At 37.4% G+C, this 15,796-nt stretch overlaps 1 protein-coding gene across 7 annotated transcripts in view; it reads right to left on the minus strand.

Annotated features, from left to right (window-relative positions):
• The window catches only part of DPYD (dihydropyrimidine dehydrogenase), a 355,784-nt gene that overhangs the window by 161,683 nt on the left and 178,305 nt on the right, over window positions 1-15,796 (minus strand). For all 7 annotated transcript variants that reach the window (XM_083846247.1, XM_083846246.1, XM_083846248.1 and 4 more), the window contains 2 exons: window positions 10,415-10,599; window positions 2,498-2,713 (listed from right to left, as the gene is read on the minus strand). In XM_083846247.1, the coding sequence (XP_083702373.1) occupies window positions 2,498-2,713; window positions 10,415-10,599 (401 nt within the window). The remainder of the gene's footprint in view (window positions 1-2,497; window positions 2,714-10,414; window positions 10,600-15,796) is intronic.

Here is a 15,796-nt window from a genome sequence, read left to right on the forward strand (position 1 = left end):
CAGCCCTGGAAGAAGCAGTGTTTCTGCTACTGCTAAGCTCCCTACAGTTGCACAGGCAGTTTATGTTTGGCCTTTAACTATTGCAAATATGAAGGGGAATCACAAGTTAAATCTAAACAGGACAGATTAAGTAAAACAACAGGGATAAACGTAGAATCCTGCTTGTACCACATACAACCAAGGCTGAAGTAGAGGAGTTTCGGCTGCCAAAAACTGTGTCCAGAAAGCTCCCTTCCTCCCAGAAGTGGTTCTGTTCTTGGAAACTAATCTGGGGAGCAGCTCCACCTGCTCCCACAGGCAATACAGGCTCAGATCTGGAAATCTTTTTTCCTGGCCCTACTACACAGTTAGCTGTTACTAGCTTGGTAGGACAATAAATCTGAAATCTCTACTTCCACAGGTACTGCAGACCACGAGAGCATTCTGCTCCCTGCTGAACACCACATAGGATTTGCATCTATGTGATTGGAAGCTAAGTTTATTTAAAAAAAAAAAAAAAAAAAGTAGCATGTTATGCCAACCTATATTAAGCCAAACTCTCTACTAATTATTTGTTCCAGCATTAAGTCAACAGAGCAGTCTTTGTGTAGTACTCATTGCTCAAATAAGAACTGCTGTACCTCCCTGAGCCTTTCTTTCAATTTGAAATATTTATTTTTGTAGCATTAATTACCATGATAGTACTACAAATTGAGCAGTTTTATTTCTGCAGCACCTTGCAGCCAAGCATCTCAAATCATCACAAATACTAAGGCATTACCCTTGTGGGAAGTACACTATTGGGAAGAATATAATGGTAGAAAACTAGCTAGTACTTTGGTGGGACAGTGCTACTGCACACTGCAATATATGATTCAAGAAATCCTCTCTCTAGAAAGATCTTCACCCAATTCATTCTGCCAGAGCACGGCACTCATGTTGCAGTCACCATTTCAGAAACAATTCAGAGAGACTGTGCTGCTTACTGGAGTACCATCATCACTTCCTGCAACATGCAAGTCTTTCCTTCTGAATTACCACTCAAAGCTGTAACACAGTCAGTGTCTGTTTAGCTCTTGAGAGACCCAGTAATCAATGCACAGTCTAGCAGGACGGCAAGCATATCAGCAATAACACTGATTAATAAATAAATCTCAGTATTTGCTATGTACTTGCCTTCAGCCTAGGCACTGAATAATTACAGTTGACAGTATGTTATATGCATAAGTCAGTTACAAACACACTTGAATGACATTTATGTCCTAAAAAGTGTTTTAATAAGAAACCCTGTGAAGTAGTTTGGAATCTCCATTGCAATCCAAATGAGCACTGACTTCCTTGGTGTACCTCAGGCGTAAGCAAGAGAAGAAGCCAGTCTGACATATTTTACATTATGCTCTAGGAATACAGCACTTTGTCCTTAGACCTTCCTCATTGTTACAGGGTCACCCTCTGAGGTGGCAGAGTAAAAAAAAAAATGAGCCTTTTCTCCTTTTCTCTCCTGCTAAGCTCTCCATCCACTAATCCACTTTTACTTCTCATCTCTGAATCAAGAATAAAACTCCCTTGTTTCCAAACGTATTTCAAAAGCTCTCTTCCCTGCATACTACTCTTTGTCATTAATTGACAACACATTGCCATCATTCACACTTACTCAGGCTTTCCCTCTGATCCTCTTCCTCCCAACACAAGTAATCCCAACCCAAATCCTGTTTCCTTCCTCTGGAATACGTTTCTCAAAATTGTCCTTTTGTTTCACTGTCTAAACTTCTTGCTCTAAGTCTCATTTTGCCATTTGACTGTTGTAACAGAAAGCCCAGTCTACAGGCAATTCTCAGGTCAAATAATCCAAATATACACTTTAATAAAAATTGCTTTGAGAATTTGTTTTAGGTGACATACCGAGCCATAGTCTTCATGAATTTATTCTAAATCCTTCCTCTTCCACTTCATCTTACTGAAGCATTATCTCTGCACTACAAACCTTCAGCAGAACTAGTCCCTCCATAGGCTTGTTTTATGTTGCTTCCATCTTTCTCTTCCACTGCCCACCCAGTCTCAAGCTCACACCTACATTATCACATTGCAACTGGAACTCAATTTCAATGGCTTATCTTGGCAGTCCTTGGCAGGGAAACAGCCTTTCGTGAGTTGCTTGATGAAGCTGTTACTCATTCCCTTTGCATTCTGATCCCTCACAGAAAACATTTTCACTGCAATGTTTAAAAAAGTACCATTACTGTTACTAGCTGGTTAATATTTAAAATGTTGTTGAATAAAAGGGAATAATGTAAATCCTTTAATTGTAACAAACAAACAAAAAGACAAACAGAAATTGTTTCACCTTTACAGTGCACTGCTGGAAGCTCCAAGCTTATTTAAACCCACACGATGCACCATACATTTCCCTGCTTATTCTTTTCTACAGGCTAGATAGTGAGACTCCTAAAAGATTCAGATATTTCAAATATACAAAACAATATTTACATGCTAAACATGGCTTAAAGTATTTTCTTACCTTATCCAGGGAGAATGTTTTAGTGACAGCAAAGCCCCAACCAGCTTCAAAAGCTCTTCGAATCATTGAAGAACTCGTAGCAGGGGTTGCACTGGCAATGCCAAAAGGATTTGGAAACTTCAGTCCAGCCATTTCTACACTGATGTCTACTAAATCTATAGGAGTATAGAAGAGTGGTAGTTCTGGAGTAGTAGAAACTTCAGCACCATATAAGGACTGTAAAAAAAAAAAATAATTTTTGCTGATTCATTTTTATATAATTTACTGTTAACCTTGATAAGGGAAGCATTCATATATAATAACAATTTTTTCAATAATTCTATTAGGTGTTCAGGCTTGCAAATCAGTAAAATATACAAAACACTTGCACATGGAACAGTTTCTGTCCAAAAAGCATTCATGCTGAGATATTATGCCATGCTGAAAATAACGAAATAATAATAATGAAACAGTTATTTCATATCTTGTACTGCTAGCCTGGTTCAATCCAAAGGTTTGTATGGACTTTCTGAATAGGTAGTTGTTTCCTACAGCAGCCAGTAGTAGTGAGGTTAAAAAAAAGGAGAAAAACACACATACGCATACGTGAAACATGAAAAAAACAAAACAAAACAAAAAAAACCCAGACCCCTGGTGTCTGACAGACCCAGTATTCTTCTCAGCTGCTGACTTATGAGAAGTGGACGTTAGGAAAAGTTTCTTCACCAAGGGGGTGGTCGGGCACTGGGACAGGCCCCCCAGGGCAGTGGTCACAGGACTGAGCCTGCTGGAGTTCAAGAAGCATTTAGACAATGCTCTCAGACATACAGTTTGATTTTTAGGCAGCTCTGTGCAGAGGCGGGAGTTGGACTCAATGATCCTTGTGGGTCCCTTCCAACTTGGGATATTCTACGAAATGTAGGGACTTGCAGTAAATGAGGGGAAGCATTCAAGGGCAAGATCACTTTGCAGTCTGTCACCCTTGACTCAGTATACATGGAGTTACTGCACCTTTGCCCTCATCTCCTTTTTAAGATTTTATGTATCCTATGCCATGGGATACATATCAATACATGCAAATCTATTGAATAAGAACACTTCAAGAGTGACAAAAATTTGACCGATTTGGGATCAAAGAAGAACATACACTTTATGACTGTAACACCACAGTCACTTTTGTTTTCAGTTTTAAAGATGGCATTTTCTCTGGAGAGTCAAAGCAAAATGCTTTCAATATAAATGTTGCATCTAATACTGTAAAAATTGTAGAGAGTAAATCTTTTCCCATGTGCAGATACCGAACAGCATCCTAATCAGGCTGTTGTAGGTAGAATTAAAATCTTTGCTCACTCAGATGCTTGAGTCAATAAATACAACAAAATAAGGCAGGAATTTCTAATACAGTGAAGCTGTATAGAGCCTGTGTTCCTAAGAAATTCCACCATAAGATCACAGCAGCTTCTTCTAGCCTTAAAAGAAAGCAAATAAACAAACAAACAAACAAAAACAAACAACAAACCAACACCAAAAAACAACCAAAAAAACAACAAACAACACAACAGCAACCGACTTCTTCACCAGGACAAAAAGAACCACTGGTGGAGATGGAGGGAAGACTTTCCGTAAAAGAGTAAAAAAAATCTCAGCTACTTAAAAATTGCTGCCTCTGTTTGCTTTGTTGTTGTTATTGTTTGTTGATTTTTTTTTTTAAGAACGTATTTTTACCCTGTGTTATCCATGACAATAAGTATGGAGAGGATGACTTTTTTGCTTTGTTTTGGTTATTTTTGATTTAGTGCATTTTGTTTATGAGTGTTTCTAAACCTGAGTTCACTTATCTGTTTTGCTCTGGAGTTGCCCGGATTCATGCCTCACATTCTGACCCCAGACCTTAGATTCCTTGGACAGAGAGGATACATTTGGGGGTTAGATTTTCTGATTACGATGGCATAAAAGCAATGAAAGTGGTGAAATTACTCTACCCTAAATGATGTGAATCTGAATGTGTCCCTAATGGAGGACATTTTGAGAAAAGCTAATTTTTGAAGATCCCTAGCACTTGGGACCCAACTCCCTTCAGTACTGTGACCTCACCCAGCTAGCAGCTGTTTCAGTCACTTTATAATAAGCCAGACAGCCACCCACATCCTCCCTTCTAAGTCACACACTGCCTCCTGCATCTCTTACTCCACTGGACTTTTCCTACACTGGGAGAATACAAACATTTAGAAGAACAAACAGCCCTGTACTCCACCTGTAAAGAACTTTTGTTAGCTGACAAATCAGGAAAAAAAAAGGAAAGAAATTATCTTTAAATTTTTTTAAGGTTTGATTTCACCCTTTTATTTATTTTTATTTTTTTAAGCCTTTCTTATCTAAAATTTCAACTGCAAAATGTTGTTTGTTATGCCAACATAGAAATTCCTGGACTGCAAGACTGAAATAAACTCATTTTTTAAATGGTAGCACTTTTTTTCCACCTACATATTTGGAAGTTGGGAGATCTGCTGAAACTAACATTGATATATTGAACTCTTACACTAAAGTCTTTGAATTTGAATCCGAGAGAATGACAGCAAAGAAAGACTTATGGAAAGGCTTTTGGCCAACTCCATTGTATGTGCACATGTGAGTAATAAACATAATTTTCCATTTTAAAAGCAGTTTTTGTTAATGCGTTTGGTATCCAGAATTGTTCAAATGTTCTCTGTGAATATATTTCAGTGAATGACTCACAAACTACTCATTAATTGTATAACTGTACAAATTGATTGCTATAAGCAGATAGAGACAGACAGATAGGTTAAGTGCTTAAAATGCAGCTTAAGTTACATTGTACTGTTTCTTTTCCCAAGAAGGACAATTTAACCTCTAAAAGCTGTTCTCACCTAAAATGAGTGTAGCGTGAAAGTTAATCTTAAATACAGACCCGAAATGAGCTGTGATAATGCAGAAAATAAATCTAATGCAAGAGGAAAAAAAAATATACTAAAGCACTGAAAGATTTGAACAAAATGATTGAATATATCCACGCAAAAATAGGCTTTCCCTCCTGCATGCAAATTGGTCATAAACAATTTCCCTAAACATTTGCAAACAGGCCTATTCTTCCTGCCAAACAACCCTCACAAAGAGCAAAACCACCACGGATTCCACCTAGACACACTCAAGGACCACAAGATGTGTCTAACGGTTTGTTGTGATGAGGTGAACTGGGTGGAGGTAGCAGCACTGGAGGAAAATAATAATAATAATAATAAGGTTTTAATGGAATAAGCCAGGTCTTTAAAGCATACACAGGGGCAGGACGCAGCTAGAGGTTCAGTAGCCAGTGGCTATACATCCTTGCAGATTTATCTTCCTCCTTCCTATCACTTCCCTTTTTGCTCTATTTATTTTTTGCTGGGTTTTCCTTTCAGCACAATGCTTATAAAAGAAATAAATTTACTAAGACCTGATGTGTTGCTTTCTACAAAGCAAAACTTTTGGCAAACTAAAATGTTTTATATGTTCCTGAAAGCAAAATAATCTTTATAATGAAGGATTTCCCTGACATTGCACAAACAAATAGGAAAAGAAAGCCTGCAGGCAAGAGTTTATTTATAATAACTCTTCCCTTGATTTTTAAAAATAGAGGACAAAAAGTGTGGCCCATTCTTCCTCTAATTTGATGCCAACCAGCAGAGCTAACAATATTGCAGGTACTTATTTTATTGTTCCAGGCACGGCAATTTTTCGGACACTGGATGAGGGTGGTGAAAAATCGCCAGCACACTGCGTGCAGCGTCCCTGCCCTACTCTAACCGGGATATGCCCAGAGGCAAAAGCAGTACAGTCTGTAGTGCAGGGCTCAGACAGGGTCTGAGCTTTAAACCTGATACAATTTGTGACATTCATTTTCTTTAGATGGAGAAAATTCTTAACCACACCGATATGGTCTAACTCCATTTTCGTGCCTTTAACAAAGATAGACTATGAAAGTGAGTAGTTGTATTACTGTTATTTTTCACAGAGAGCCTTCTCTACAAATCCTACTGCTTGGAAAAGTTTTTCTGAATACTTTCATCCCTCTCCTGCTTTCTCTCTTTGTAAGTCTGATCTTAAAACACAGCTTTTCTCCCTTACTTGTAAAGCTTTTCTCTCTCTCCAATTATCCATTAGTTAGCTTCATTAAATACATTTACGTTATTTCACACAGAATGGTTCGAAGGATGCCTGGAGATCATCTAGTCCAATATCCTTGCTCAAAGCAGTGTCAACTCTGTCAGCAGGTTGCTCAGGGCTCTGTCCAGTCAGACAGAGACTTTTTAATCCCCCTTCCTTTGTTTCTGGAACAGACATATTGCTTAGTCGATAGTAAGGAATTAAAACACCGGGTTTCCTGCACTTGCACTTAGTCCACCTTTCTGAAAATGTTTTGTTACTTGCCTCTATGCTAGTGTTTCACATGATGGTGTTCTAACCATTCAAGGAACTTTTTTTTTTTTTAACTTTGATTAGCATGGAAAGAAGGAAAGAAGCAGACAAGATAATTAACACCTTCAAAAACAAACTTCCAGTGTCTCTGGTATTGATTATGAAATAACGTACATTCATGCATGTCCAAGGAACATATGAGAATGGTCAATCTTCAAAAAAGAATCAACAACTATACTCTCCAGATACAAAGTTCATGTATTTTTTGACAGCATAAAGAGAAATTATAATAAATACACAACACTGGTTCCAAGTTGCACAGTAATGTGCTCAAAATTCATACTGAACAGCTTGCCTTAGTGAAGCGAAATTTATATCGGTTGTGATCCAGCCATCTATTCTTTAAGTACACGGTTACATTTTGATCACAATAAGCAAACAGACAAAAAGATTTACATTTAAAAAAAAAAAAAAAAAGACTGCAAAAAAGAGAGGAAAAGTCACTTTATTAGAGGGATTTTAGTGAGAATAAGATGTCAGCTTGACAGCCAGATATGGGAAAATGCTCCACTGCTAAGTGTGTGAATAGAGCAGGAGTAAAGTATAAAGGCTGGCATCTTCCTGGTCTAGGAAGTCAACTTTGCTCTCAAGACAGGCATAGAAAATTAGAAGTTAGTCCTGCAATAATTGTGAATTACTCTGAATATAACTATTGTATTATTAAATCCCATTCACTGACCAAAAAGAAATGCACAGTAACTGAGACACAGAATAGAACAGCAGCCTATATTGCTTCTGCCCAGGATTATAAAGTCACTGTTGGACAAAAGTAAGGCCTCTGCAATCCCCAAACAAAATAAATCACCAAGACTAATTTAACTAAACATTTACATCATTCATGGCATAACAAAAAAGGCTGAATCCCCAAGAAATGTTGTGGATAGTATATAGTTGCATGAATTGGGCTGATTCTATTTGGATTTCTACTGACATGTAAAGAACTGTTCAAAGGCGATTGTATTTTCAAACAGGTTCTAATGCAGCTGCCCTTGGTTAGGTTTTGACTGGTTGTGTTTATACAAACCAGCCCGATACACACCTGCAGGCAACAATTTTTGAGATGAACCTGTGCTTAGCAGAGTGTGAGGAAAATGTTAAGAGGCAGGAGATATTTAGGCAACTAATGATGGAAGGTTTCCAGGGTTAGAGCTGCCATGAAGCTTCTGTAAATAATTCCCAGTTTTGAACATAAGGCATTTCTGCTGGAGAGTCCGTGAGTCTGGATCTCATGCTTCACTTGACCATGTGCCAAAGCTTGAAATGGTTGGAGTTTCAGGGCACATATCAGGCCCATCTGTTTGCTTAGCCTTTTGTCTGGAGTAGGTTGGCGTAGCAGGAGCATGGCATTCAAATCGGGCATTCAGAAAGTAGTTGGGGCAGTGTTTTTGAGTTTCAGTCTTTGACATGGTCTTGGGTTGGTTGAGAAATCTTACAGCATATTTTTATTTTGCTAAAGACTGTCCGCATTATTTACAGAACCTGGTGCTGAGAGAGTTGGTGATTCTGGAAATGGCTACCTCTTTCTGTAACTAAAATGCAAATGGATAAAAGGAATCAACGTATTTAAAACCTATCAATGTATTTTAAATATGTCAATTCAGACACTCATCACAAGAAGGTTACTTGTCATAGAATCTCACAGTAGACAGAAAAGTAGGGACTTTGTAAGGGTGCTTCTTCATCTGATATTGGAAGTTTTCACAATACAGGGTAGTGGAACAAGCATACATACGCAAAAGGCATGCATACACACACACAGGTAACACAATTCTCACCTAAACAACAACTTTAAAATACAAACCCTCTTCTACTGTCTAACTTTTCTACCTGTTCCAAAAACAAAGTCAATTGCAAAATTACAGTGCTCTCCACCACAGCAACCAGATTTTACAAGGGCTGAACATCCAAATAAATGCCCTTGAGCTACCCATTCATCTAACAGCTGGAAAGGTGACACTTGACATTTGGAAACTTTCCTGTGAAGATTGCTGTAAGGCTTTCCCATTAGCTTCCTGGGGAGACTGTAAGGTCGAATAAACTGCCTTGAAACCTGCAAAGGGTAACGGAAATGCTCTAATATCACAAGCCTGCTTGCTTTAAAATTCTAATTCTCAAGCCATGACTATTCAGATTTCTTCCAAAGTATTCAATACATTCCAGAGAAAAAACAATGTAAGCTTTGAGGAGGAAGCAACATGTAAAAGGAGGGTTTTTAAAGTGATGTGTGTATTTATAGAGGCTAAGGAGGAAGGAAAAAAAAAAAAAGGAGAAGATACCCCTCTCCCCTATCACAGTTACCCAAATTCACTGTGCACTGAGAAATTAAGCAAGCAGGTCAAGGTTTAAAGATGTTTCACACTCAGCATTTTCATAGGGTCTAAGAAGGCAGGACACAAACACTGCTTTAGAACAAGTGAGAAAAAATATGCACAGATACTAACAACAAGCTTTCAGTTGAAGTATTTTTAGGAAGTGAAATCAGACCCCAACAGCATGAAATTGCACAAACATGCAATCAGAGAGGCTTTGAGCAGATGGATGGGGGAGAAAGACATCGAGCTGTTACAGTCCCAACTTCAGTTGTTCAAATCTCTTTCTGTGGGAGAATGAATCATGTACCATGTTTCTAAAAAGTTCCTTGCACTATGAACACACTCTTTGTCAGCTGGTTCTCCACACACAGGCTGTGTCTCGTCTCTGAAGGTTCCTCTGCAGCTCCTCTAGACTTTGTGTTCTTTCTTTAACTACAAAAGGTAGGGCAAGCAGAGGTGCTCAGCAACATAGAAAAAGCACCAACAAGGAACATGCAGTTACCAGATTTTTCAAGTCTGTACCTCTTAAATTCCCATTTCTTAGATAAATCCTCCTTCGCATTATTTTCCTCTTTGAATTCAGTGCTTATTTTTTGTCTGGCTCATGCATCCACTTCATCAGCCTCATCAAAGCACACTTTGGTTCTGGTGTAGATAATCTGAGTGATCTGTAAACTGTTAGTACACTTGCACTCTAAAAATACTAAAAATGTCTTCCCCAGGTATCAACATTGACAGTATTAATTTTTTCTTTATGTAGGATTAAGTAGTTCTACTTTTTAAAATTGATGGGCTCACTTCTTTTTCCCCAGTTACCCCGAACCAGGATTTCTGCTTACACTGTGTATTGTGCAGGAAAGATTACTACCTTTGAGTGGAATTCAGAGCTGGGGGCAAAGAAAATGTTGCCTGGATTTTAATGCTAAGATAATATAAAAAAGCTGGGTTCAACTCCCCAAAATCAAGTATGTGACCCAAGTTGAATGAATCTGAAATGTACAAATCAAGACAATCTAGGGGTTAGCTACTCAAAACTTGCATATTTAATCTTTTTTTCTTTTCTTTTTTTCTTCTAAGAAGACATTTTAGCAATCACAATGAAGGTATCTGAAAGCAGATAGAAACTGGAAAAACACTTTTAAAGAATTACCTGTATGTATCTGTGCATGTACCAGGAGGCTTGTTTTCCATCATTTACTGATTCCACTGTAGTGTTAGCAAGACCACCGACGTCACCCCCTGCAAAAACCCAGGGTTCACTCGTTTGCATAGTTTCCGGATCCACTTCAGGAAGACCCCATCTGTTAAACTTGATAGGTGCCATGGCCTCTATGACTGCAATTAAAGAGAAGGACAAATATGTTAATAAACGAAAGAAAAAAGTGTTGCCTAAATCTCTCAAATATATACTAATAACAATTAGTAGATCAATTCCAAGACCTATTTTTTTTTCAATTACTTAAATGTGAATTTACAATAGACCTGAAAAATCCTATTCTATATACAAACATTTTGGTTGAGCTAATGAAGGTATGTAGTTATTAACAGGATTTGGACAGAAGAACATCATCTGTTCTATGGAATTGTTCTTTGGTAACATCAGAAAAATAAACCTTTGTGTCTGCATTGCCAGACGTGTACAAAATAAACAGAGACAAGATTCACAAGAAGTGACTGACTTCATACAAGAAATAATTGCTTTTAATGTTCTTTTGGTCACTAACCTCAAAACAAACTGTATCCCAGAAGCTGGGACTCACAAAGTCTTTCTCACTGCCGTTATTTATCTCTTGGGGAAAAAAAAAAAAAATCCAGCACTTCTGAAAATCCTATTAAGGAACAACACTAACAAAGGAAAAATAGATTTTCCCCCTTTCCATTCACACAGAGCTTTGCACTGCACTTTCCACATCAACATGCTTTTCACCTGAAAAGCAAACATAAATACTCCTGTGCAACTTAATATACTGCATGCAATTTTTGAGGTTTAAAAACAAACAAAAAAAAGAATGTTTGCAATTTCTAGAAATTCATTTAGACTTCCAAAAATTTACTTGTCACATTTATTAATGCTCTCAACAGAAATGATACTCTGCTACTTTTTCACAGGTCATTATTAAATCTGATTTTAAAATTTCAGATGGGACATTTTCCCCACCAGGAAATGTTATGCTATGAAAGCTTTGGCTTTGACAAAGTGTGTTGATTTTAAAGATATTTTTTTTTTTCTGAAAAAAAGATAAATTTCAATAAAGTGAGAAACATTCTGAATTGTTATCTAAGCTAAGAACATTCTGAAAGTAAGTCATTTTGAAACTTCTGTATATTAAGAATAAAATAGTAAAAGCAATAAAAACGAAATGCTTACAAACAGTATATTTTCTACATATTTTTCGCTGCAATTTCTGAATTTTTTTAGAGCACTCATTAAGATATTCTCATTTTTTCATGTGAGAAAACAGCATATATAGGCATTCTACACATGAACTAATACTGTACTTAAAAACAATGCAGACAAAAAAATGCATGACATTAGAAAAATGGCATTAAATACAAGTAAACAATCAGAAAAAATAATCTTGCTCTGTTAATATGATTTTTATTATGCAAATTTTAAAATTACTTTATTATAATCACAAAGACATTTCAAAGTAGCTTCATGAAGAGAATCACATTTTCAATAAATATATTCAGCAAACATTGATGCCATATATCAAAATGAGTTATTTTTGTGTAGCTTTAAGTCTGCATGAACTGAAGATTTTACAATAAAACACAGCTTAAAATTGCAATGTCCCTCAGGGACATACCGCTAGCAGATGCATATTGCCAAGGTCAATTAAACTGATGTAGTTGTGCTGTCATATATGTAAAAGAGAAACCTAGCTTAAGACAAGAAAATTTCTCCCACACCAGTACAAGGGCAAACTCACAGTATAGCCCCAATGCATGCCCAAGTACACAGAGAGCTTCAAAGACATCTTTCCTGCACATCATCATGATGGAATTTTCTTCCTGGGTTCTGTATCTCCCATCACCTCTAAATCAAATATCACACGTGTATTTCAAAGTAGAGAGCTGTGCATAATCAGGGACAAAATAATAAAATAGGGAGCAAGACACATTGTCACCTGCTTATCATACCTATGCTCTCCTTCTCACCCTTGGCATATACAAATATCCATAGGACTCAAATCCAAAGTATTCTTTTTGCCACCGGTTCAGAATGCAGAATCACATAAGACAGTTTTAAGCTGGAAGCAAGTTTTCATACCAGAAGTATATAGTCTACATGCAAGACCTATTGCTTGCAGAATCCTTCCTACCCCACATACAGTTTTAGCTTAACTTGGCAAGAATAATATTTGCCTAGTAGCGGAATCAAAAAGTTATGAAATTGTTTCCTCTTAAAATATTTAAATTATTGAAAGATCACACCAAACACAACCTTCAGAGTGAGACATTTGTCAGTCTGGGAAATAAGTGGTTTTCTTTCTTTCTGTCTTCATTTTTTTTTTTTAAAGGAAAGTGCTGATAGTAGTTTTATTATATTTCAGTAATATTTATAAATCAGTGTTAACCTTCTCTTTATGTCTCAGACTGTCTGTACTTCAAGAAAGCTTTTGATCATCTTATATTTGTCATACATGGGATAACTTATTGCATGCAGTGGTACCATCTCAGCATGTGGTCTTGACAGTTCTTGCAAGCTAAATACATATCGGCTTGTAAAGACATGTTCAGAAAAGAAAAAAAAAACCAAACAGATGAAAACTTGGTGTTGCGGGGTTTGGTGCTAGGGTTTGAATAGATGACTTGCTTCTCTGAGGCAGCACTGAACAACAGTAAGGGTTTTAGAGGCAACATGCTATCTGAGGTGTAGTTTTCCGCAGGAAATGATGTAAAACTAGGAGTTCTGACTCCTTATTCCTTAACTATGGGGGAAAATAGGCATTACTTCTGTTACCCTTGATCTGTTGCATTTCTCAAATGCATCTTCAGCTTGTTTTGTGCTAAAATAGCTGCATGGACATAATTATATCAAAGCTTTTTGAGTGCAAAGAAGCCCCACATACCCCTGCTTGAAACACCTCCCCGGGGACTGGGGATTTGTCTGATCAGTATTTTTAAAACTAGGAAAGAACATTTCCCTTGTGGCAAGGTTGACACAGTATCCAGCAGCTACTTCCTTCTGTTTTTCTGAAAAGCTCCAAGATTTAGGTTAAGTAAAAATAAGGACATGATTTAAAGGCGTCTTATATAAGAGTTCCTAATGTCCTCACAATTTGGATCTGGTATCCGGGGCAACTGAGATGCGAGAGGGACCACTTTCTACACTGCCTGCAGGATGGAGGGGAGAACTTTGGGTGGGAATTTCTTCTCTGCCCCTGCAAGGTGTGAGAGAATCTAGGAGCCAAATGTGAGCTTGTAAGGAGGCAAACCCAACTATCAGTTCTCTGAATTGCTGCTTGACACTGAACAATACGCAAGCAATACGCTTTGTGTTTTTGTTGGTGCATGATTTGAGAAAGGGGTAAGGAGAAGTGTTTCTTTGCAATGGCTGCACCCTCACACTCTTTAAACTTTAAAAAGTAATATAGCTTTTCTCTTGGAGAATTCAAAGTGCAATCCTGTGGCTGTGCTGCCTTCTCCTCCATATCCTGATGAGATATTACATATAATTTGAAAGGATCTTTCTGTATGAAAGATAACATACAATTGAATTATTCTAATGCTATCAAGTGATGCTAACACAAATAACACCAAACAAAAGGACAGTTCTGAATATATATTCCACATTTGCTATACTCACAGAGCAAATAAACGCAAATGGAAAAGCAGCAGCATATTATAGCGCTTGCAAAAACAATATTAAAATATAAGTGAATACAGGAAAAATATTTTAATTAACAAAACAAATCAAATGGAAAAGATTCCTCAAATAAAGCTTTAAAAGTGAATCTGTGTGTGTTTGACTGCCATGACTAATTATGTATCCATGTAATGTGTGTTCAATTTGGGCTTATTTAAATAGCAGAAATGCTCATTAGCTGCAGTATATCTGTGAAGCTTCAATAAACAGTTTAATGGTTTTTATGTTTAACCAATTTCATAAGTTCCTGTAATTTTAGCTTTAGTAGCTCATTAATGTTATTTTTGATATCCATCTTACAGACTTCCTTTACAGTGAATAGTAGCATTACTTCAGAAAAATACAAATATACTGTATCTTTCTTAATCTCAAATGTAAAACCATAGCTATCACATGCACCAACAATCTCATTAACTGCTGACACTGCCCAATCTAGAGGCCCGGCAAACAAAGAAAGGCACAATCATGCTTCCCTCATCTCTGCCCCACTAACGTACTGAAACAGGATTAAAAAGTGGTTTGACTGGATAAAGCTGGGTCCAGCTGTCCTGGGAGAGACTCCTGCTGGAAGGCTGCTACTGACTGTTTTCTGCCTGGTACCAGGAGGCAGGTGTGCACTGATGGCTAACAAATGAAACAGCAGAACCCCTGCTCCAAGTTAAAACATCTTAACGAGTCATTACAAAGCTTCTTTTAGGCACTGGAAGTTGGAAACAACTCCAGAGTGTGGAACTGTTGCACTCAAACTCATTCAGTAAACCTATTTGTGGAGGAAAATCCTGTTCCAAATGAGTCAGCAGCAAAAATCCGACCTATTTCACTAGGAATCTTTTGAGTCTATATAAACTTCAGTTTTATATAACAATTTTTAAAAAACCCTGCTGACCAGAGGTCTATTCTGTGGGTGAGAAGCAGATGCTGTGCTGGGAGACACCAGGTACTAGGTGGCTCTTGTGAATATCCCCAGCTGGGACATCACAACCACATCTCTTCTTCCCTCCTTTTCTTTCATTAGACAGTCAAGGCTTCAGTGTTTTGAGGTTGAAGCTATCTAGTTGTTTGTCAAGGCTGTATAAACTCAGCACTCTCTGCAGGTTTTCTGCCTTCCCTATAATTTGAAATTCTATGTTTATATGAAGTAAAACTTTTTTACTTCTGAGCTCAGAGCTCTGCAAGCTTTTGGCCTTTCCCTAGCAAATGCTTCTGAATCTATACAAATACTTATTAAATAGGAATGGATTAAATCATAAAATTGTAAACTAGGGCAAAATTTATCTTTTTGACATGTAGCACTATAGTAGGGGCTTAGTTATACTCTAGTAATAGTCTTCTGGTTTTGCTGCTGCAATTTCCAAGCAAGATGACAGTCATACTAAAAGTTACAGGAAGATATCTAAAAGTTGTATAAAAGTTGTTTAATAAAACATGTATTTTGCTCGCAGATCATCTACTACTCTGGAGCTGGGGGGATTTGCAGAATTGGCATTTGGAGCGTGTTTGGATTTTTTTGCATTCCCCCCCCCCCCCCTTTTTTTTTTGTCTCCTAGGGAAAATAAAATAGACATTGTCACTCTAAGATTCAGTGTTTTGGAAAATGGGAATACTTCCTCTTTCTTGCTGCCTGCTAAACAGAGTGTTGAACTGAACTGAAGTTGCCAG

This window comes from Anser anser (genome assembly GCF_964211835.1).
Source record: "Anser anser genome assembly, chromosome: 8".
In the NCBI taxonomy this organism is placed as follows: Eukaryota; Metazoa; Chordata; class Aves; order Anseriformes; family Anatidae; genus Anser; species Anser anser.